The sequence below is a fragment of the Malaya genurostris genome, chromosome 3, assembly GCF_030247185.1.
Source record: "Malaya genurostris strain Urasoe2022 chromosome 3, Malgen_1.1, whole genome shotgun sequence".
Lineage (NCBI taxonomy): Eukaryota > Metazoa > Arthropoda > Insecta > Diptera > Culicidae > Malaya > Malaya genurostris.
The window spans coordinates 99881366-99907121 of record NC_080572.1 but is presented as its reverse complement, the minus strand read 5'-3'; the positions used below and the strand labels follow the sequence as shown (position 1 = coordinate 99907121).

Genomic DNA, 25756 nt, shown 5'->3' with positions numbered 1-25756 from the left:
TAGAAATGTTTTGGTCTCAATAGCAATATAAGCTTAGTGAACTTTAAGCATTTTAATGTCGTTTTCGCTAGAAGCCAAACCTAACTCAGTTTGCACTATAACTGCTGTCAAACCGTTTGTTTGAAGCCAGTTTCGAACCTAGTTTCAACGTTGTTGAACTGAAAATCGAGTCAGCTTCGATCCTGGTTTTCATATAAGGTTTGCTCAAACCCCCCAAGTGCGAACCCAACACAGTTTCGTGAAAAGTGTTTATTTGACGAAACTAGCCTGGGTCAGTCGATCCATTCGATATCAATAATAAAAACTATTTATGCATTATTTTTACGTTTCGTCTTTGACTCATCAGTGCAGAGCAGTTCAAATTGAACTGCTTAGTGCTAAACTCGGCAGTTCAATTTGAACCGCTAAGCAGACGTAAAGTTTCTGCTACTGCCGAGTTTAGCACTAAGCAGTTCAATTTGAACTGCTCTGCACTGATGAGTCAAAGACGAAACGTAAAAATAATGAAAACGGTTATGTGCCCTAGCACAAAATTTGGCTAACCCCTAAATGACTATTTATGCAGTTAACCGTCCAAAACTCGAACAGGTTAACAAATTCAAATTAATATTATATCAGGGCATTTTTAGCAATTCCAATGGATAAATAAAAAGTCTACAACAGTCTCAGCAGCAATAACTAAGAAAACCATTTACTCCTCGTTTCGCAGTTCCCTGCGGTCTCAGCCAGAGCTTCCTCAGTGATATGGCATTCGTGGTGCTGCTTTACACATTTGGGATCAAAAAGCTATACAAATTATTTGCACCCCAACTAATCTGATGGCAGTCCCAAGGCAACAACCGCTACTCGCTGTTGGGCGTTTATCCTAGCTGTACATGAAATTTTATTAGGTAGTTACAGCTCGCCGATATGCTCCGACTAAGTTTATCATTTCTACCCTCATCCGTACCCGCGAAAAGTGCCAGCAAGGTCTTTAGAACATTTATTTTACTTTAGATATAGCTATCGTGCTGGACCCCGTTGGGGAATCACGTGCACTTCAGTCCTGCCAAGAAGATCTAAAAATCAACCTAGAACAAACGAGAATGCTACGTAGTTAACACGGCTGAAGGAAAGGGGAATCAGTTTGCTTTGGTTTTATGTTATGTTCGTTCCTGTCCCGAGAACCGATGAATCAAGTGTAGCTATATAACGAGCTTGAGCGGGATACGATACTGGAAATGAATTGTGGTTACATTCTTTGTAGCATAATTGATTTATATTACTTCGACGATTGAGATTGATTGCGGTTTAGCGAAATAATATGATGGATTAGTTTCCAGGCGAGAGGTTTTAATGTTGAATCAAATAAAACGGCTGCTGTGTCGTGACGAGTTACGTAGTAGAATGCTTGTTTCGTGGTTCCTTTATATTACTGAGTGTTGAATTATTCCGTACTAGTCGAGACCATAGTATGTTCAGTTTTCAGATTCGAAAACATCAAAAGGAAAACACGATGTTGATTATGGATCGTAAAGTTAGCTGAATTTGGTTTTATCAGGTTGAGTCGTTTGCTCGATTCGAATTATAATTAATGTGCTATGCTAAAAAAATTGTAAAAACTGCGTAGCCGGTAAGAGCTTATATTCTATCTATCAACTCGTTACTCCGATTCGAACACTAGAGATTCCACAGAAAGGATAAAACACTATATAGTTTCAAAGGAAAACTCGAGGTATTACTCTCTCAAATAAAAATTTCTATCAATTTCAATTAAAGTTCGGAAAGGCGGTTACAGCAGCTGTTACGATTTTACTGCAGCAAAAGCCACCGACTCTGTTCCCGACTTAAAGCGCAATCGGAACACTGTGTTCGAAATTATTGTTTTCAATTGCTCTTCATTCATGTAACAATATAGCTCCGGGGTTAGACAGTGTCAAATTCTATTTATTGTGAGATTTATTTTTCGACAGTAGTGTTTTCCCTCATTAAATGCTGGAAGAAAATGAGGAGTAATGTCACTCAAACAGCAGAAAAAACAACCTTCGGTTATGGCGCACATCGAATTAGCGCATCCCGAAATTATTCTAGAAAATGCTCCTCTTCCATTTTCACAACTAGCTCGAGGCAAATGAGGTATAGAATTTGCTTAAACTTTAAAAAAAATCCGAGGCCTAGAGGGCATATACGAATTGATTCAGCTCGACGGACTGATACAGACACTATTGAATATTTTTGAAATCAGATGTTTACTTCTCGAGTTACATGAGTTATATTTTATGTCAAAATCTGTCCCAACTGACCTTGTAAAAAAACATGTTTTAAGACTTAGATTTCACATGGTAATAGCTATCGAATAAGCTATGAATTGTTAATATCCGCCCATTTTAAAGAAGATAATGATAGTTTTTTGTAAATGATTTCTCCTTCTTATCTCAGCAGTAAATGCATTCACACTTATGCAGCACAGTGCCGTTTCAGTGCAGTTCGCCAACAGTGTAGCGTCCGTCCACCAAAATCGAAGTCGTCGTCAAGGAAATCGTTTATTTTCTCCGAAGTATGTTTGTCAGAGTCTTTGCTGTTCCGGAACGTAAACGGCACGGAGAGATTCCGACAAAAAACACTGACAGCGCACTGAAGCCCTTAAGGGCTGAGGACAGTACCGTAAATTGGTAGGTTTTTTGCTATTTTCCCGTTTCAAATTAAATTTTCTTGGAAACGATGCAGAATGTAGAAAAACCCACCTGACAATGTCTTCGAAATTTAGTTGAGAATATTTTGTGAAATTTTCAAAATGATTCATTGAGTTTAGCGGTCGTGTTGTATTTTTTTCTGACTGAAGAACTGATGCAAATTGGAACGCTCGGAAAAGCATATCCCTACTTGTTCATCGAATATCTCGGCTTTGAAGGCTTGTATCATAAATCTACCGGTACAGTTTGCTCATATATGAGAGAGTACAAGAGAAATGCGATGCGCAAAGGGAATTGAGCGATCCACGTGGACGATTTAAAACTCAACACGCGACCCTCTGTCCTCAGACCTTAAGAGTTTTGAGCACTGCATGATAAAGCGATGGTTGGGAGTAAAGTGAAACACGAGTTTTGATACAATTGTTTCTAAGCATCTAAAGATCCATTTTCATGACATATTGCCTCGTTTCGATTTTAGCACGTTCCATTTCTGGCAACATAATCATTCGAATATGAAATATGCATTGGAAAGATGGCAGTATTTTCGAATTCAAAACAATTTCAAAATTATACTGATTTCAACTTCTTACAGCAATAATTGCTGGAAGAACATAATCCATATACCATTCGAAACAGTTCGTCGAAATAAGCAAATGTGTGTGTGACAAGTAATTTCACTAAATTTTCTCAGAGATGGATGAACCGCATGCCTCCATGTTCAAATAGAAGGTCTTAAAATGCCATAAAAACATCTTGATTTTTTATCAGATCTGACTTGTGGTTCCGTAAATACAGGTTAAATTCTTATATTACCTTTGACAAATATTTTTATACTTTCGGTCTGACTGATTGGTCTGACCAGATCCTGGTGTAAATTAGAGATGTATTCAGGCTCATTTCTTCATACAAAAATTCATGCAAAAACACATACGAATTTATTATTCTTTTAGTTGGTTTGACACGTAAAGCCGCCATAACTAAGTTCAGTTTTGCAATGACTGAGCGGAAACATATTGTTAGGGCAGGATCGTAGTTTCCAACGGATTAATAATTGGATATCACACACGGCAACGAACGAATAACACCGCCAAACGGAAATGGTAATTATAAATTGAAACTCGTCACTACTGAGCACAGAATTGCTATATTTCAAAACGATCTGGTTAACTGAACGGTTCGAGCAGAAAAAGGAAGCTTTATTTCTCAGCTAAGCCTATTTAAAACCTACGTTGTGAATTTGGAAAGCTTTTCTAAACTTAATTATAGCAAGTTGGGCTGACCACACTGTCTTACAGCTAAACTTTTCATATCCATAATATTGAGAACTGTCAATATATTGGAGAAGCCAAATGAATGAAAAACTAACAGAAAAGATGATTTATTAGAAAAAGATATGCCTAGAGACAGGACCCGAACCTACATTCTTATGCATTCTTTGCATACGCGCTACCATTTCGCCACTCTGAATCTTGTTTTAGTCACTCTAAAACGCCAGTCAGACACAATAGCGCGTACATCGAACATGGTCTACATCCTGGCCGTCACCCGACCGATACCTTACATCCAAACATCTTCTCTGTCCATCAAACACTAGTCTTCTCGCTTTATACCTATTTCTTCGATCAAGCATTGAGTAGGAGGGTGTATTCATAATCGCTTGTCACCTTCTTTAATGGTGCCAGTCGCTGGGTGGACATCGTCAGCGACAGACCCCTATGAAGGTAGTATTGATTGTCTGTCCTTTCCTACCAGAAGCAAATTGTTACGGAAAACCAAACCGCAATTGTTTTTAACGATTTACTTTTTTTTTAGTTGGTTTGACACGTAAAGCCGCCATAACCATAACTAATTGATCGGAGAAACGGCCAGGATGTAGACCATGTTCGATGTACGTTTTACTGTGTCTGACTGGCGTTTTAGAGTGACTAAAACAAGATTCAGTGGCGAAATGGTAGCACGTATGCACGGAATGCATAAGAACGCAGTTTCGAGTCCTGTCTCTAAGCGTATCTTTTTCCACTAAATCATCTTTTCTGTTAGTTTTTCATTCATTTGGCTTCTCCAATATATGTTTCCGCTCAGTCATTGCAAAACTGAACATACGGATTGATAAAAAAAAGGTATCATCTCACTGTTAGGTGGATTAAGAACGTGTATTTTTTTTTCTAATAAACAATTCGGCTTTTGAAGAAATAAAAGTACGAACGATTATCTAGCAATTCGGATTTATGGCACATTCGAAAATCGAATTACGAAGTGATTGCGAAGTTACTATTTATGAGAAAGGTAAAAACACAACAACAATAACGTATTATGGGCGGAAGCGCCATAATTGAAAAGCTTGTCCCTCAATTCTCGCCGCATTGTAATGAGAAGTCCCAGCCCTAGTAAATGATTATCGACGTAATCTAGGAATAAAAAAGCTGATTTAATCAATCTTATAGCATTCTCTAATTTAGAAAAAAACGACTGGTATTCAACTAAAAGTCCATGTTGAAGTTTTTTGTTCGGTTTCCGGAGCTCCCAGGACCAAAAACTGGGAATCAGTATAACTGAAAAGAAATTGTTCAACTAATAAAATTTCAACTAATTGGAATATTTCTTATACCAGTTCCAAAGATTGTATCTCTTTTTTGTGCCGTCAAAGAACATCAATTAATTTGTTGTTTTCGATCAACTAGAGGCATTCGTTTTAACTGAATAAAGCTATTAGTTTGATATACATTCAGTTCCATGAAAAATGCAAAGCAATTGAATTCGCATTATTCGGAGCAAGAAAAATCACGTCGCAGTACATTTTTCCTTCATATCCATTTATTTTTGTAAAATGAAGCATTCGGTAAAATTTTCTGTACTACCAGGAAAATTCCGTCCCCTTAACTGCATCCTTCCGTCTCCGTTAATGCATAAACTACATCTGTTGTTGCACTGGTGATGGTCGTTGGTTACGACCGAAATATGTATTTGTAAAAGAGACTGTGACTAATATCGATTAATAACTTGAATAATGGACTTCAATTTTTGTCGACTTGAATCCAGTATCAACAAAGTTTCCATAGAATCACACAAATACTCAGTAGAAATACTACTGATAGTGTCCTGACCAACAAGACGGAGACATGTTGTTTGTTTTCTTAATAAAGAGCTTTCCCATCTTGACTAATCCCATAGACAGCGGTGTGTACAATTTAATGGGATTACATACCCACTACCGCCGTGGAGACGAGAGTATCCCTGCTAACCGAACAAAGCCATGTAATGCAGGGTTTATGGTTGAGTATAAAAAATACGCATAATACCACAGAGGTTGTCCTCTTAATTTTGTAAGTTCATAGCTACTGTCCTAACGGTAAATCTCGGTTGGTTTACATCGGACAAACGCTTCCGAGCCTGTTCCACGCTCACAACACATCGCACAGTGGTTCGAATCAATGAAAACGTGGACATAAATCAGTAGCTGCCAAACCGTTCTTTTAGTGCATATAGTTGCTTTGAAGAAATTATTTACAAATATATACCGCGTAATTTGATCCTATCAATAATTGTTCATGCCCTACTTTGACAAAAAATGTAACCATAACTTTTTTTTTCTGAAGAGATAGAAATTTTTTTCTTCTACAAAGTTTTAGAACTATTAAAAATAATTTACTTTGTCAAATATACCAAAAGTATAGGTCGCACCGTTTCGCATATACAAAGCGTTTTTATGGCAACCCCCTTAAAATCAGTTTTTTATTCATAAATTGTTTCGAGTTATTTTGTTATGCATACTTTATTTGGAATAATTGTAGAATTTATAAAATCGCATATTTTTGTTGAAGATAGTGCATAGGTTTGTTCTTTCCTGGCAAAGTTATGCAACATTTTACCTTTTTTTTACCTAGGATAAAACCTTGCACCGAAGCGAAATATGCAACTTTATGCAGCTGATTTTTACAAAATTTGTAGGAAAAGATGTGCCCAATATCATAAAAAAATCTAAGTGGAACTCGGTGGAACTTTTTTTTTAGGTCTTTTTAAAATTAGTTTTAATTACTGAATTATGGCAACCCCCTTAAAACTAGTTTTCTAGTCATAACTTGTTTCGTGTTATTTTTTATACATACTTTATTTGGAATAATTGTAGAAAATATAAAATCCCATAATTTTGTAGTTTATTCTTTTCTGGAAAAGTTTTACATCATTTTATCTATTTTTATCTAGGAAGCAAAATATGCAACTTAATGCAGCAAACTTTTATAATACTTATAGGAGAACTTGTACCTTATCAAATTTATTTTCCAATGAGAATATTTTGAGTGCTCTTCATGTGAATCATTTTCACTATGGCCAAGCTGAAACCATGAATGGTTAAGAAACAGAGGGCGCACAGTGGTCCAAAACTGGAAAAAGACGGTCACAAGTCTGTACAGACTTTCACTGATTTTTAAGAGCTAACGTGTCTTCGAAGAAGTTTTACAAAATTATATAACACTTCTTTTGAAAGTAGCACCTTAATTTTTGTTAAGGGGGTAGTACCGATTTCGAAAAAAAATAATTTTGTTTATAATAAACATCTCAAGTATTTTTGCTGAAGATATGAATAATGTAAAAAAATATTTTTTGAGATATTGGATTTATTTTAAAAACAGTTTTTTTGGATTTACCTGCGTAGAATTTATCGCTATTACCTAAGTATCTACTACAAAGTTAGCATTAAAATGAGTAACTTTTCCCAATACTTTTCACAACCTAATCAATCAACTAGGTAGTTAATGTTACCTAATAAATCATTACAATATGTCACTTAGTCGCATTGCATTCGATCAATCAGTATCAGTCACGCTATCGTCCGAGTTTTACGTATCGCTAATTTCTTGTTCTGTTGTAAGTTCTAGCATATCAATTGCTTCCAGTGACAATTTCTTTCCAGTTTTGATAGGTTTGTAATAAATATTCGAAATCAGTGGGTCAGACGCTACTAGGAGTCTACAAAAAACATCTGTCATCGTTTTTTCACGGCTGTTTTTCCTCGTGCCCAAGTTTGGATTTTTTTATTTGTTTATTAATTTTTAACTTTTTTCACTTAATAAACTATAAAGGTTGTTTTATGGAATCGCTTATTTGAAACCTAAGAAAAAACCGTACATTCATGCCTTGGACGAATTTTTGTATCTTTGTTATATTTTACAGGCTGTTGAAAAAAGGCTTTGTGAGAAATACCCCATGGATTATTACTATACATGCTATGCACGTATGCAAATATATGAAAGATATTTCTATCCTATTTCCGACTACCAGTCTGGACGCGCGTAAACACGCATAAACAAGTTCATGCTTGCACGCGCAACTTAAGCAAATTGTTGCGATTTTTATTTTGTTACTTTTTACAATTGACAATATTAGAATAAATCTAAGTGGAACTAGATGCAATTTTAGGCCTTTTCAAATTTAGTTTTAATTATTGAAAATCCGAAAAATTAGCAAAACTTCAACACATATTTAATAAATGGAAAAATGTTTTCTAGACAAAATATGATAAAGTATTGTTAAAGTACAAACCTTTACGAAGAGATTTCATGTTTAAACGTGTAAATAAATTGAGTTATCGCGAAGCAACACGATTTTTAAGACGAGATGTTGATCGGGCGACTGCTAAAGTGAGTTACAGAAATAGCAGACGCGTGACGCCCTCTGTTTCTTAACCATTCATGGTTTCAGCATGGCCATAGTAAAAATGAGTCACACGAAGAGTACTCAAGATATTCTCATTGGAAAATGAATTGGATTAGGAATATATTTTCCTATAAGTATTGTAAAAGTTTGCTGCATTAAGTTGCATATTTTGCTTCAGTACAAGGTTTCCTAGATAAAAATAGATAAAATGATGTATAACTTTTCCAGAAAAGAATAAAACTATGCATTACCTTCTACAAAATTATGGAATTTTATATTTTCTACTATTATTCCAAATAAAGTATGTATAAAAAATAACACGAAACAAGTTATGACTAGAAAACTAATTTTAAGGGGGTTGCCATAATTCAGTAATTAAAACTAACTTTAAAAAGACCTAAAAAAAAGTTCCACCGAGTTCCACTTAGATTTTTTTATGATATTGGGCACATCTTTTCCTACAAATTTTGTAAAAATCAGCTGCATAAAGTTGCATATTTCGCTTCGGTGCAAGGTTTTATCCTAGGTAAAAAAAAGGTAAAATGTTGCATAACTTTGCCAGGAACGAACAAACCTATGCACTATCTTCAACAAAAATATGCGATTTTATAAATTCTACAATTATTCCAAACAAAGTATGCATAATAAAATAACTCGAAACAATTTATGAACAAAAAACTGATTTTAAGGGGGTTGCCATAAAAACGCTTTGTATATCCGAAACGGTGCGACCTAGACTTTTGATATATTTGACAAAGTAAATTATTTTTAATAGTTCTAAAACTTTGTAGAAGAAAAAAAATTCTATCTCTTCAGAAAAAAAAGTTATGGTTACATTTTTTGTCAAAGTAGGCCATGAACAATTAATGATAGGATCAAATTACGCGGTATATATTTGTAAATAATTTCTTCAAAGCAACTATATGCATTAAAAGAACGGCTTGGCAGCTACAGATTTATGTCCACGTTTTTATTGATTCGAACCACTGTGCATCGGTGCGATTTTTTAAGCCGGTATTTAGTCGTGACATTTCATTAACCCGCAATCGTCTACTGTATTTCTTCTCATTCTCCTTCCGGTCCGGTTTTTTTTTCAAATTTTTTCGTATCGAGGTAATTGGTAAAGTTAGTAATGTTTTACATTTGAAAATTCAAAATTATTTTGCCGTCAGTCGAATTCGGTTCGAGTACTAGATTCAGGTTACTTTTATCTTCTGCAGTCACGTACCCAGAGGGGGGGCCCGAGGGGCCCGGGCCCCTCCCGAAATCAAAAACAGATATGAAATTATTTAGAAGGCCTAAGGCATGTGTTGCAGAAATAACAAGACAGTAAACGTAAAGAAATAACAGATCCAGTGGAAAAGTTTAAAGTGTCTGTTAAAAACACCCGTAAGAGGCACACCGAGAATTAGGTACATAAGCAGTCTTCAGTAACATTATTTTTTTTACCTTGGGCCCCTCCCGAAACGAAATCCTGGGTACGGGCCTGATCTTCTGGATAATGAAATGTACATTGAAAAAAAAAGAGTTACGTAAATATTTTCTAAAATACGAAAAAACGCTACTCTGTTACTAAAATTCATCTTATAAAATTTACTTTCTCCACACGGTGTATCGTTCCTTGTCAACCCACGGTAAACGTTTCCTACCGATTGGGTTGATGAGGAATGGGATCGTAAAATTACTAGACAAAGTACAGTGCATTCATTGCCTGGCGGCCCTGGGAATACCATCAAGCTTGATGAATATTACAAAACCCGTCGCTAAGGCTCGTAAATTCTACGGGCATATTGTAAACTCTTCTGGGTGGACGTCGTCTGTGCCGACCAAGAAGATGGTAACCGGTTGATGAAATCGCTAATGAGACAATTTCAGGATTATGGTCGATAAAGTTCCTGCTGGTGAATGGAGTGAATTGAAGCAGGAATATGACATGAAATACCACCCCTCGCGGTACGGTTGGCTGACTATCCTGGAAACCAGTCGCGAAACAACTTTGGGAATCGGTGTGTAGAAAGCGGAATAATGCTGTACAATTTCAATTCACTTTGTTTGCAGGTTCCATTGAATGAAATTACTGCTACATAATTGTACATGAACATTTGTAAGCCAATTTCAACTGAGTTGACGATGAGCTAAATTTATTGTAATGAATTTATTAGCTTTCGTATCAAACATGCAATCCAGTCATGTAAATATATATGGCCTTCATGCGAAACGAATAGCTTTCATTTCTACACTATTGAGTATCGGTGATGAGACACTTTTTTCACCAATTTTTCAAACTGAGCTTCAACGAGAAGATTATCTAAACTAGAAACAAAACAGTGCTGAAGAAATCTGTTTCAAACCACCCATTGATGGAATGATACCTTTCTCATATATACATTTTCATAACTAACTAGTTACTAATTTCAAAAAACTTTCCTTCAAATCTTGAATTAGAAAAGAAAGTTTGAATATTTTGATACTAGCATTACCTTTTCAATGTGGGAATAGTTTTGAGCTAAATTTGAAAAAAAACGTGCTTAATCCACCTAGCAGTGAGATGATACCTTTTTTATCAATCCGCATGTGTTTTTTGCATGAATATTCTTCGGTGTTTTTTGGTTCTCATGACATTATTTTAAAGTCTTGGCATTACATTCCTTTGGTGGAATTTGACCTTTCTGTTTCAACAGACTTCGCAGCCGATTCTTAGTGTACAGAATCATTGCATGGCTAGTACTATGGATCCTAGTGACACTAAGAATCCTTCCAGGTCGGGGCTCGAACATGCGACAACTGGCTTGTAAGACCAGCATCCTATGCATTGAACCGCCAACCCGGGACAAACTCTGAAATGTCGAGACTGCAAATCGGATTGAATTTTAATCTAAAAGTGCGACAATCGATTGAACATCCCATGATATGTCGAAGTAGGTTCCACTTTAGAGTTTACGGTTATTTAATGTACTTCCAGAGCCGGTATTCAGGAACCAGCATAATCCAAACCGATTCGTAAGGCCATATGACGAATATATTGCAATAGTTTTAAGTCCAACTTTAAATCTTTTCGGGATTGTCATCTTCTACCATCGGATAAAATTCATTAATTTTGTATGGGACCATAAATTCTTTAATTTGAATTTTCGTTTTTGAATTTAATTTGAATTTTCGTTTTTAATTTGAATTTTCGTTTTTGAAATTCGGTTCTTTTACGCAAACGATTGAGCTTTGAGAAACGATTCGATACTGGAACCGGAATTCGAAAGTCGGTTTAACCGAAGTCAGTTAAATTCACCTGAGGAGCTGTATAGTTCACATTCGATTCAAAATGTTTGAAAATCAGTGTAGACATCTTTGAGAAATTGTAGTGCGAGTTAAATTTTTGGATGCTTTCCGGATCGAAAATTGAATACCGCTAAAACTGAAATTAGTTTATTTGGTTGTCGACTATTGAAATCAGCAGACCCGATAAACCTCATTAATTTATGTGAAATGGACATTTTTATACTAATCAACCCCTCTATTCCCCTAAACCGGAAGTTGGATCTGACTGAAAAGCAAGATGTTTTATAGTATCTTAAAACTTTTCATTTGAATCTTATATGATTCTTCGTTTTCATTTGAATCTTAGATCGGTTCAGCCATCTACAAGAAAAATGAGTTACACAATTTTAATTTCGTTTTACATATCATCCTGTAGTTCCGAAACCAGATATAGGATCCGAACGTAATTCAGGAACCCTGTTTGTATAATAATTATGGAATCACTATCAACTTGAAAATTCGGCCATCATTTAGTTTACATGTCATACTCGAACGATTATGTTGCCAAAAACGAACCGTGCTAAAATCGGTCCGAGGCAAAAAGTCATGAAAAAATATGCTGTATAGAGTCTTTTTGGTACTTAGAAACAATTGTATGTTACAGTACAAAAAATCGGGTTTCACGTTACTCTCAAGCATTGGTTTGTCATACAGCGCTCAAAACTCCTACTGCTGGAATAGGGGGAAAAGTCGCTTATACAAAAATATCGATATTTCCGTTAAAAATGGACGGATTTTTGAAATCTATGGCTCGTTGGATAGCTATTACCGTGCGGAATCTAAGTCTGAAAACATATTTTGTTTCCAAGGCCAATTGTGATAGATACTGTCAAAAAACAAAAATTTTGACAAAAACCTCCTTTAACTCAAAAAGTAAACATCCGATCTCAAAACCATTCAATAACGTTCTGGGTGACAGGGTGGTCTTCATTTGCGATTAGTTTGATCAAAATCGGTCCAGCCATCTCTGAGATCTCGACCTCTTTTTTGACAACACACATACAGACCCACACACGGACATTTGCTCAGTTCGTCGAGCTGAATCAATTGGTATATGACATTCGGCACTCCGGGCCTCGGAAATTTTTTTAAAGTTTGAGCGAATTCTATACCTATTTTTATATATATATAAAAAAAATTTAAAATCCTGTTTTTGCATTGTAACTCTAAACGATGATAAAAAATTTGGAGCAATCATCACCATGTTATTCTGCAACCGGAAGTCTGATCCGTAAAAATTCAATAGTAGTCTATGGAAAAAATCAATATTAGTCTAAAGGACTTTTCTCCGTTCTAAGTGTCTGTTTGAGATTTTAAACACACTTCACCTTGTAGTTCCGGAGCCGAAAATCGAATCCGAATAAAATTCTGCAGCAGCATATGGCACCTGAAGACCTCTCATTTGAGTCTAAATTTTTGAAATGCGGTTTAGGGGTCTATAAGATGATGGAAAATTAACTTTTGAGTCTTTGATCACTATTTCCGGTTGTTTTCGAATTCTAATGGCCAGGTTACAATTTCAATCAAAATTCACCCTGTAATTTCAAAAACGTAAAACAGGATCCGGACCAAATTCTGCATTAATATAAGGGACTAGCAAAACTTTCACTTTAGTCTAAGTTTTTGCAAATTGGTTGAGTCGTTTCTGAGCAATTGGAGTAATTTCTGGTTCGAAGTACACTGTTTTCCAGTACTTCCGGAACCGAAAACAGAGACCGGTATATACAGTATATACAGTCTGTGTACAACGAAAGACATTTGAAACTATGAAACCAAATGAAATCTAATTACCATCGATTCTCACACCGGTGAACGACGACAATTAGGTTAAAAACAGGAATAAAAAAGATTTGAAAACAAGCTCCGATATACCCGAAAACAATATATTTGGTCACCAACTAACCCGACCCGCCCAACTGAAGAATTACACGACGACTAGTTGAAAGCATTTCGCTAGATTTGTCAGTATCACACGCTCCTGAAATTAATTTTTTTATGTTTATCATGATTCCGTAACCGGAAGTCGGGTCCAGTCAAAACTCGAATATTTTTTTTACACATTTTATCCCGTTACTCCGGAGCCGAAAGCTGGATCCGGACGAAATGCAATAGCAAGAAGCTATAGGACCTTTTGATTAAATCTAAGTCCAATAAAATTAGTTAAGCGGTCTCTAAAAAAAATCAAGTGCCCTTTTTAATTTTTTTTATCACATTTTTTCTCGTTACTAACGAGCCAAAAGCTCTATATTCTAACTATGGAACCACGAGACCTTTCATTTGAATCTAAGCTTGTGTTCAGATCTGTTACAAACATTGAATTACGACATCCATTACTGCAGTCTACGATACCAGCCATTTTTAAGGTTACCTCGTGCATGAGTCGCCTTTTCAATCTCTGTTCCGATGTTCGATTTTTTTTAATTTATAATATTGAGGTATATATCACCGATATTTGTATTTATAAGTAAAGACATGTATCTGTTGATAAATTGTAATCTGTTTAAAGGTTTAAAAAGTCTCAGCTCCAGCGGGCTTTTCTCGATTCCAAATGAATAAACAAACAAATAACAATAAACAAAATAAAAATACAACAACTGTCTTGTAAGACCAGCGCTCTATGTATCGGGCCGACAACCCGGAGCAAAGCTATAAAACTATAACACATAACTTCGAACCGTCAAATCAAACTAAATTTATAACTCGAGAGCATGTTAGTTAAATTTATTTATTACTGGCAAAATGGTTTCGCTTTTGATTTCATGATAATTTATTTTTGAACTAAAATCAGCTCGGGTTAGAGAGCAACTCTCTTCATTTATTCGAATAAATTCCTTCCATGCTGTATTTAACTGCTGCTCCGTACTAATCCTACTAAACACATAATGCAGAGCAGGATTACCAGAAAGCTTCTTTGAATTTCAGTTGATAGAATCAATCACAGTTTTTTATGTGTTCGCTCAAATGGCTGGGATGGAAAACCTTTTTAACAACACACAAAGTAGAATTCAATTTATTTTCTGCACTATGGGAGCTTTACCACCATGTAGTCAATAAGGTAGTTACGTATGAGCATACGGAAAGCTGTGTAAAACCAGATTAGTTGACTATTTTCACCATTATGTGGGTTCCCAGTTAAACTCACCTGTTGAAATAGAAAACAGGAGGGGCGACAACGCAAGAACACATTGCATTTATCCTCATGCAAGCACTGTTGAAAGTAGGAGTTCGCTCCTATTTAATTACACTTCGTAATTATCAACTTTAAATAACATGTAGAATAATTTAAATCAAACGGGAGCTAGTGGCCGAGATCTTTTCCGGATCGTGTTCTTTGTTCTCGAATATTTCTTTACATTTTCTTCTATAGCAATATATTAAATATGAGAAAATCAAACATCGTTCGTTTGAATCATTGTAAAAGATGAGAATATTGACATATTTTTGCACTAAAACATACAAATAAGAATAATAAATTTTGGATGTCATTGAATCGACGATTAATATTTGTTGTGAGAAGCGCCTAGAAATAATTGTGTAAATTTAAGTCTAATTTGTCTAATTTTTCCAGTTGATCCAACACATTTTAAATGCACTCGGACATATTTTGAATACTGAAACATGTAAATTTACACGCCTTCTTGAAAAGTTGAGTATTTTTGCTATAGATTTAAGTCATTATTTTAAAATGCAGCCTTTAAAAGATTACGTTCATACGAATTGAGCTATACGTGGATTTGCGTCACCTGTAATGTAAACAATTTTTTTTACTGTGTGGTGAAGCCTCAAAATCAATATATCAATACAATACAGATGATGTAGATCCAATACAGATGAATAGTTGTTCAAGATATCGTTTTATGTTTATGAGGAGAAAATGAATTGTGTGAGGAAAGATGTTTAGGAAATCGCTTACAAAAATTATTCATAAGTTAATAATAAACAAACCTGCATCCCGAAAGTGTTTCTTCCACGAAAAAACCCCGTTCGTTGCCGTGAGTTTTGGCAGGTTGTTTTTGAGAAAAAAAAGGTCATTTTTGATGTTGCTATCCGACCTCGCTGCAGCTCGTTCGGTTTTATCTGAGGGATAGCCCCTAGCTTTGGGTAATCCGGGCAAATGCACGCAACTAGATAGAGTTGACCGGCGCTTCCGACGGCGGGTCGCAGGCGCATTAGCAGCCTTCGGTCGTTTCGACCTGAATCATCTCTGACGAACAGAAAAGAATATTGTGCTAGCAGTGAGTGTGTTGCTAATATAAAATAATAGCGTGCTATTTAACACATGGATCAATAAGTCCCGAGACTAACAATGGAAACGACATTTTTTTTGCAATTTTTTTTATTCATCAACATAATCACCTTTTAGGGTGATACAATGGTTCCAACGTTTTTCCAATTTTTCAATACCATGTTTATAAAAAAAAATTGTCTTTCGCTTCAAAATAAGCTTCAGTTTCAGCGATGACCTCCTCATTTGAGCCAAATCTTTTGCCCTGGAGCATTTTTTTAAGATCAGCAAAGAGCCAGTAGTCACTGAGGGCTAAATCTGGCGAGTATGGGGTGTGGGGAAGCAGATCAAAGCCAATTCGTTCAATTTCGCCATTGTTTTCATCGACTTGTGACAAGGTGCATTGCAGCAATCGCGGCACCCACTTGGAAAAAACCTTTTTCATGCTCAATTTTTCATGAAGGATAGTAAATACACTTCCATATGATATCTGTGTCATCTCAGCAATCTCACGGAGCTTCACTTTACGATCTTTCATTATGATTTTTGACACTTCACTTACATTTTCCGGTGTAACGGATTCCACAGGTCTACCCGAGCGTTCCGCGTCATTTTTATCGGTACGACCACGTTTAAACTCGACGAACCACCGACAAATCGTTGCTTCTGATGGACAAGAGTCCGGATAACATTTTTCAATCCATTGTTTCGCTTGCACGGTGTTTTTACCCATTAAAAAACAATGTTTTATCAAAACACGAAACTCGTTTTTTTCCATTTTTTAAACAAACTACAAAACGACTTTACTCCAACCTCGATAACTCAGCTGTTTCTGGTCGGATCGACTTAAAATTTTGACCCGTTTCAAGCAAAGGTTAGTACTCTAGAAAGACGTGGTTACTGGTTTACTACGAGCGCCATCTCTGCTTTAGTCTCGGGACTTATTGACCCATGTGTTACTACAGAATTTGCCAAAAAAAATAATGCTGATTCACCTAATACCATTAAATTATTTGGATTGAATATAAAATTTACACATTTCGTTTGAGTTTTCCTAGCAAAATATCACTCGATCGAAACACAAACGAAAATTCAACATAAGATCTCAATATTACTAGTACAATAATTATTATGACAAATGGTATCATGCCAAATGACCATTATTCCAAATGACTATTATACTAAATAATTGTGCCAAATGGCTTTATGCCACACGGCGTCATGTCAAACGGTATTATGCTATATGACGTTATGCCAGACGGGGGCGTTCGTAACGGTGTCAATCGGATCGAATCGATACAACGCAGATTTATTCGCTTTGCACTGCGCCGGTTGCCTTGGAATAATCCTCAACAGCTCCCGAGTTATGAAAGTCGAGCGATGTTAATTGGAATTGACACACTGCATGTTCGACGTGATTTATCACGAGCAATGACAATATCTGATATTTTAACTGATAGGACCGATTGCCCCGCACTTCTTAGCGAAATCAACCTCAACGTTCGATCACGTGTTCTTCGTAACAGTTTGTTCCTTCGCTTACCATTTCGTCGCACTAATTATGGAATTAACGGTGCTATTACAGGAATGCAGCGGTTCTTCAACAGAGTTTCATCAGGATTTGATTTCCATCTGCAACGCCGTGCCATACGATCTAATTTTTTATATATACTAAGAAATAATCATTTGGACTAAATAAATAAATAAATTATGAGGAATGATGTTGACTTAAGCTAGTCATGCTTCACACTTTATTTTCTTTAATTAAAATATAAAAACCTTTTCTTTATGGAATGCGTACTACCCCACCTTCCCCTACAATTGTGTATTGTGTGATTAGAGGAGCGTTGAAGTGTCCGAAGGAAGAAGTGTAATGGTTCTACGAGTGGTCTAATGGACAGTCAAATTGCCAGGAATGTGATGCAACATTTCAAGAATCGTCCAAACAAATACATTCGTTAAGTCGCTCCAAAGTCCAGGGTAGGTTTTGCGCAGCAAATCATGATGCGTAATAGATTGAACCAAACCAACGGAATCAATTTTGTGTCAAATGATATGAATTCATCAAATTCACCGAAACTTCATCCAATTGAAACATTGTGGACAATTATGAAGACGGAACTTCGCAAACATTCCAAAACTATTGAAACACAGGAAAATCAGTAGTACAAAATTTTGTCGGTGGAATGAAAAAGAATGTGCGGGCTTTCTGAATAGGAGACGGAAAGCGGTTTTTCATTCCCTGAACATGTCAAGAGAATCCGATAACCGGTATGTAAACAGGAGTGTGCCATTTTAATCAAATACGCAATTTAATTCTGATTCTACTGTGTTTTTCGACATACCCACAAAAGAAGAGATTCGTGGAATTCTGAATTAGATACGCCCTTAAGTAATTGCCAACATTTTTTTATAATCAACGAGTTTACAGGCTTCGATATATTCAAAACATAACATGAACGTTACGTTCAAACTCAGTTATCCGCCTTCAGTTTACGTCACAGAATTGGCGTCTTTTCAGTATACCCTTAGGAGCATTGAAACTTTGCTCTACGAACATTATTTCAATGTCACGGACAGCCTAAGTTCAATAGATGCTCTCCAAACAGTGACACTAGGAAAGCTCCCCCATATATACTGCGAAAATACGGGAACATTTGAGGGTCTGGACGGTTTTATTCATTTCCTTAATCTGAGTGAATGCAAAGGTTGTTCCATTCCGGGCAACGAAAAGGCGAACTTCTTAGTTAAGGTGGAGGCAATAGAAGATGGTATTTATGGAAGACCAAGCTGCTACAATGAGCTTTTCTACATCTCTCGTCAGAATACTCTCGGAAGTTGGCAAACCTCTTGAAGTTGTGATACTCCTTATATTCTCCGCAAATACCAATATGTACCTCAAACCCATTAATCTACAAATCTAATTTTTTTTTTATTGTGCCCTCCTCAAAGAGTGTACACAGGCAAGTGTAAAACCTAACAAAGTGCATTAGCAATAAGATTTCAAATGGATGTGTTGTTTATTTCAATTATCCCTACAGTACCCTGAATAACTTTGAAGTGAGACACCAGTACATTGGCTTTGTATATCCCTTTATCACAGTTTTATGTTCAATTGAAAATAATTAAAAATAAATGCAGTACATTCAGTACAAAGTGAAAAACTTTCATCTCCGTTTTTTACACCCCAAGTTATTTGAATGTGTGTATTTGAAGACGCCTTACCCTTTTAATGAGTTTTCCTTTTTATAATGAATAGCATTTGTCCAAACTCAGTTGAACTAATATTATTATAATAGTCATAGCAAAAACTGAACTTAGTTATGGCGACTTTACGTCAAACCAACTAAAATTAATAAATCGTTATTATTATTATATGAACTTATTCTTATAGGTCATTCACCGGAACCCTCAGTTAAAACAAAATTTATACCTTCCAGTGAACTTTATTTACTTTAAAAATAACAGCAATTCAGCTGACAGTAATCTTTTTTTATTCAATAATATAATATAATTTTTCAGGCACACTGCTTAAGCTCTAAGATGCCGGCTTTTTCTAATTTTAGTTAACGACTAACATAAAACTGTAATATTGGTGTTAAAATAGTCGATTCTCGAGTATCCAGCCTACAGCTGGCAATCCGTAGTGGTCGATGAACTGAATATAGCGTGAGTCTTCCAGATGACGTTGGTAAATATTTATACTGGCCGCATCCTTTCGTCCGTATGGGTCCGCGGAAAACACCCCCAGGCTACGAAGACCCGGCGGGTGGCCCGCATGCTGGTCATCGATTGGAGCGGACTTCCATTGGGGTTGATGGTAATGTTACGGAAGAGAATGAAAGAGACATAGACTAGTAAATATTGTAGAAAAACGGGGTAGCAAAATGTAATTATTCTAATTTAAGGTAATTTAAAATAATGCCTTTGGTATCTTGAAGCTAATGCAAAGTGCCGTAATAAACATAGATTGAATAAAAATAAAAAGATCCTGAATAGAAAATAGTATTTATTTATATGATATTTGAAAGCCTTTGTATAGCCTATAGCAATTTGAGTTATGTCAAATAAATGATTGAGACAAGTCAGCATATAAACATGTTCCATTTCGAAAAAATTACCGTATACTTTATCCACTTGAACAATATTTCCATCACCACCCAAATATGTATATCCATTTCCGTCCCTTGTTTGCACTTGATCGCATTCTAGTACCCAAATAAAAACGGATATTTTTACCACTTCCCACTGAATATGAGCACTCCTTCAAGTTTTCGCGGGATCACGTTCGATTTTTTATAGTGCTTTCCAGAAGCAAAACGCGTTTATCACGTCCTGCAGAAAAGAAGAAAAAAAAACATGTTTGCTGCACGGTCACTAAATTCACCACACGAACATTGAACGGGTAGAGTTTTACTACTGCTTTCTTCTGTTGAGGTAGAGTTCGGTATAATGCGGTTACGTGTTTCTCGGAAATTCTACTATAGGTTCTATGCATTTTTCACTGACTGTTAACTGTTCGTTATGCTGGGGAAAGTTAAAGAACTTTACAGCTTCAGTGGTTATTGCAGCATACCGAATTCCACGAATTTCACAGACTGTGGTGTTTTCAAGAATTCGAGCAATAATTTCAGAAATCCTAAATACTTTTGTGCTCCGGTTGTACATAAAGCATTAAAGGAAGTCGAATTGTTCATGTTGTTTATTTTGTATTTTGTTGCTCAAATAACGTATCACAATTACAATTGACCCATCACCGAGAAAATTATGCAGATAGGGAGAATACGTTTTGCTGGTTATGTTATTTATACTATTACTTCTGCGGAACGGGAAGTAGCCGACATGAATCATTTGAACGTGAGCTGTGACCATATCTTAGCTTTCGAATGAGTCCAAGTTTGACGCAATCGGTTGGGTTATGCCACATAAACTTTTACGGATCGAAAAAAGTACGCTTTGCCGGTTAAGTCACTTCTACGACTTTACATCCAGAATTTGCATTTAATTTGTTATCACAGTACGAGTTTTATCATCAGACTATTCGACTCAGCTCATCGAAATCAGAAAATTTATATGCGTATGTATATATGCATGTATATGTGCGTGCGACTGTATGTGTGTATAAAACGCAAATGTGCACTAATTTTTAGCAAATGTGCACTTATTTGTAATTTGTCTGCTGCTGAATTTCATTCGGATCCGAATTTCGATTGCGAAATTATAGGATTCAAATGAAAAGTTTTACGAAAAAAATTATCTGCATTTTCTCAGAGACCGCCAAACCAGTTCTCACAAGATTAGAATTTTATAAGTGAACGGTTCTGTATAAACCCATAATATGCTATTGAGTTTTATCCGGAATTTATTTCCGGTTCTGGAGATTTCCGATTTTCAAAAACCTAGATTCAAATGAAACGATCTTATAATCCTATAACCTGCCATTGAATTCTATTTGAACCTGACTTCTGTTTTTAGAATTACAATTTGATGAATGTTAAAGCTTGTCCACGTTAAATTTTGGACACTTTTCCTTCAATGTAGATCTTGACTTATTTCATGAATCGTTGAAACGTTTCACCTCTTAGCAACTCTACGCCAAATCGTCCATAAAAGGTAAAACTCTGGCACGACCTCCTTCGATTTGCATGAAACTTTGCATGTGTCATCGGTATGGCAAATAAAGTAGTTTTCACTGATCTAGAGAGTTTTTCTACTCAAGATTGATTCCACCGTACGATTTTTTTTTTGTTATTAACCAAATTTCCCAAAGAAAAACTTTTTAATGATTTTCGAAAAACGATGGTTTTAAAGGAATAAATGCGTTTTTTCTATCTGCACATTTTTTCAGAAAGTAACCAATAATCAAGTTCGAATTTACTATTGCTGATACTCATGGTTTCGAGAATTTTGTCGAATTGTGTGGCAATTTTACCCCAATTCCTCCAATATGTGAAATTTTCATCTAAATCACCCTTATGTCTTAAGCGAACCACGTTGAAAGCACACGAAAACTATCTTATATTATGTAAAAAATTCTGGAGAATCGAATGGAAACGTTTGGCCGCACGAAACGTTTTGATGACTATTTTACCAAGATTTGAGGACGATTTACAATAAGATATCATGAAATGGAGAAATGGGGTAAAGTAGTCACCAGAACGTTTCGTGCGGTCAGTGTAGGCTCTTCCATTCGGTTCTACAGACTTTTTTCTATGAGATAAGTTAGATTTAGTAAACTTCCTATAAGTTTTATCGAGATTTAAGGACGATTTACAATAAGATATCATGAAATGGAGAAATGGGGTAAAATAGTCACCAGAACGTTTCGTGCGGTCAGTGTAGGCTCTTCCATTCGATTCTCCAGACTTTTTCCTATAAGATATGCTAGATTTAGTAAACTTCCAATAAGTTTTACCGAGATTTAAGGACGATTTACAATAAGATATCATAAAATAGAAGAATTGGGGTAAAATAGTCACCAGAACGTTTCGTGCGACCAGTGTAGGTTCTTCCATTCGATTCTCCAGATTTTTTTACATAATATAAGATAGTTTTCGTATGCTTTCAACGTGGTTCGCTTAAGACTTGAGGGTAATTTAGATGAAAATTTCACATATTGGCGCAATTGGGGTAAAACAGCCACCAAAACGTTTCATGCGGCCAGTATAAATTCTGGCATTTGATTCTCCAGACTTTTTTACATAAGATAAGCTAGATTTAGCAAACTTGCAAGAAGTATTACCAAGATTTAAGGACGATTTACAGTAAGGATCTCATGAAATGGAGGAATTGGGGTAAAATAACCACCAAAACGTTTCGTGCGGCCAGAGTGGGTTCTTCTAATCGATTCTCCAGACGTTTTTTCCATGAAGTTTGGCTATTCCAGAATACCGACTCGACTTCTTTTCAAGTTATATAGCGAATGTTATAGGAAACCCCAAAACTGCTGTACATTTGAGGTAAAACTAACAGGATTGCGATTCGTGCGGCCATTGTAAACCATTCCATTGAACTCCTTGGACATTTTTACATAAGAAACGCTTTAGTTTGTTGACCTATCTTAATTAGTTCATGAGTTACAGAATTGTTTGCGGGTTTTCATAGATTTTTTCCCACTGTGCAACAGTGGTAGCATTTATTTTCGAGATATTTTGAAAACAAAATCGAAAAAAATCATTGGTTTATAAAAATCACAGGTTTAACAAGGCCTTGAAAAAAAAAATATCTGCTTTTTGGTAACCGGTTCACGTGTCAAAAATTAGGTTACCGCGGTCTTCTTGTTTTCCCACTTTGATTAATTTGCTTCATAGATATAACAACACAAGCTGTATTGATGCACCTAAATATTATGAATAAGACGATTTTTTTGCAAGAATTCGACATAGAGTTTTTTTTTAAGAAGCTTGATTCACTCGTGTTTTCTCATGCAGTTCGTTTAAGTGTTTAAATTCTGAAACATAAAATCAAAACTGAAGTAATGAACGCACGTAAACACGTTATCTCTTGCGTTGTCGTTTTTCAAAAACAGAAAACAAAATATTTTCATTTTAAAAGAAGTTCGTCGTGCTTGTCACTGAATTTATATTGCAAAAATCACACATAACGCCTGAATTTATGTTGCAAAAATTACCATGGTAGCACAAACATGCCTGAAGTTATACCCAAGAACTTCGAGTGCGTTTGGTTTAAATTTCATCGAAATCAGTCCGAATGGATCATGATCATCGTTGCAAAAATCACACATAACGCCTGAATTTATGTTGCAAAAATTACCATGGTAGCACAAACACGCCTGAAGTTATACCCAAGAACTTCGAGTGCGTTACGTTTAAATTTCATCGAAATCAGTCCGAATGGATCATGATCCGAGAAATTTTAATCATGGTGTGTTATCATAACATGAAAATATATTATTTTCCCCAAATCATGACTCGTTTTGCTCATTTCTAGAATCGGAATTTTGCCCGTGTACCAAATTATCGGAAATCGAAACTTGAAAAACCACTGGTTATAAATTCTACACAATGTTTCGGCATAAACTTCAATGTTATTACCGTGCACTACAGAAGGTATACCCAAAAATAATCATTAATTCATTTATCATTAAAATCAGCTCAGAAAGAAGAAGCTTGCATGCAATTATAATTCATGCGTGCAAAATCGAACGCAACGATGATTTTAAATTTGTAAGCTTTACAAAGCTATTTTTAAAAAGGTTTGTACTAGCTTGGATGTCTCGTCTTTGTGATATATGTAAGACACTAGATTTACAGATAAAACATTTCCGTCTAACCTCAATTCGTAGGACGGGGTCTCAGACGACGGACTCACCAATGCGGCAATGTGCCTCCCGGTAGGAATTCAATCACAGTTAAAACTAGACCACATTGTCCTCGCTACAATTGTACCAATCAAATGTACGCAGTAGGCACACAAACATGCCGCAAAATGTCGCCGACATCTACAGTAACAAAGCATAAGCATGGAAAACATTCGAGAGAAAGAAGGCGCCCACTCTTCATTTGGTTTTTCGATCGATCACAGACTTCGAGACGCCTTGAGGAAATTCGATTTGTTGTGATTGCTGTAGCTGATTAGAGTCCTTTTCTCTTTCACAGCCAGACGTTTGCAGGAACGTAACATGCCCACGTGTTTTCTGTTAGGTTAGTTTCCACTGGACGGGTTGGTAATGACAGTGTTTTTACTTACCAGTTTACTACTAAGAGCCATATAACCATTTACTGTATGTAGTAAAATATATGAGCATATTGCCAACAGTGATAAGAATTCATTTATTTGCTAACTTAGTAACATTCTACTTCTCATTGTCTAAATACAACCATGAATAAATGATGGTAGAAACACCTCCACCCAAATGTTGGCAAATCAATAAATGCTATAACACTTTGAAAAATTCAACTCACGAACGCTTCTCACCCCAAACTGATAACGACAGAGAAACAGTGCCCTGGTGCGATTCTGGTGGTAGGTAGGATTTTTTTCCTGTGCTTAGACCCTATTGACACGGGAGAGTCATTTGTAAATATTTCATATGTTTTTCGACACACGACCCATAAACCACGTGTTATGTTTGTCAGTAGCGTCTCTCGTTTTCAAATGAAAAGATTTATGATCGTCAACGAATCATCCTTCAGACAGCGGAACCTTTCTTAGCTCAGAAAACAAGCCTGTTTTCAATCATTTTCGAGCAGTCTCATCATTGAATGGCTCATGTCCGTGCCGCAATAAACGGCAAAGGGATTCAAGGCGGAACGCTTTTTGGTCGTCTCTTCTGCCGAAAAGCAAACGGACTAAGCTTACGGATTGATATCGAGCATCCTAAGTACAGAAAAAAAGTAATTGTTTGAAGCATATTTCGTTTTATTACGGTTACACCCATAATGTAGTTTGCCAGTGAACATTACGTTTTTCTTCAATACGGGTTCCAGAAGCGCGCGGACAAATTGCGTGAGTGCTGTATTTTAACATAATGTTTCGATGTAATACCTATTTCATAGCGTAACTTCGCTTATGCTTTTCAACAAAATATTTTACTTTTCTCATAACTGTTTGCAGTAGAGCTCCCACTGAACCATAATGCCGTAAGATTGCTAGGTATTTATTAAAAAAAAAACGAGTAACAAGTCGGTGAAAATTTCAGGCGTTACTTGTTTTGATGCTCGATTTTCTAGTCCAATTTTCCTTGTTTGAATATTGAAAGCGAGAGCAAAATTAAAAGACGTGTTTTGCGCACTTACCATCTACCATCTACATTCGTCAAAAAACTTGTGGCAACATTGAATGCTGTTTCATTTCTGAAAGAGAAAATAATAAGAATCTGTCAATATCGATCGTAGAATTCTGGCATTGTTATTAGTTGGTTGGCGTTCTA

At 35.9% G+C, this 25756-nt stretch overlaps 1 protein-coding gene across 10 annotated transcripts in view; it reads right to left on the bottom strand.

Moving 5' to 3' along the window:
* Window positions 1-25756, bottom strand: part of LOC131436580 (protein Fe65 homolog) — a 222722-nt gene that overhangs the window by 85181 nt on the left and 111785 nt on the right. For all 10 annotated transcript variants that reach the window (XM_058605386.1, XM_058605389.1, XM_058605390.1 and 7 more), the window contains exon 3: window positions 25623-25679. Coding sequence is in view for 2 of the 10 variants with exons in the window: in XM_058605389.1 (XP_058461372.1) it covers window positions 25623-25632 (10 nt within the window). In the remaining 8 variants the exon portion in view is untranslated. The remainder of the gene's footprint in view (window positions 1-25622; window positions 25680-25756) is intronic.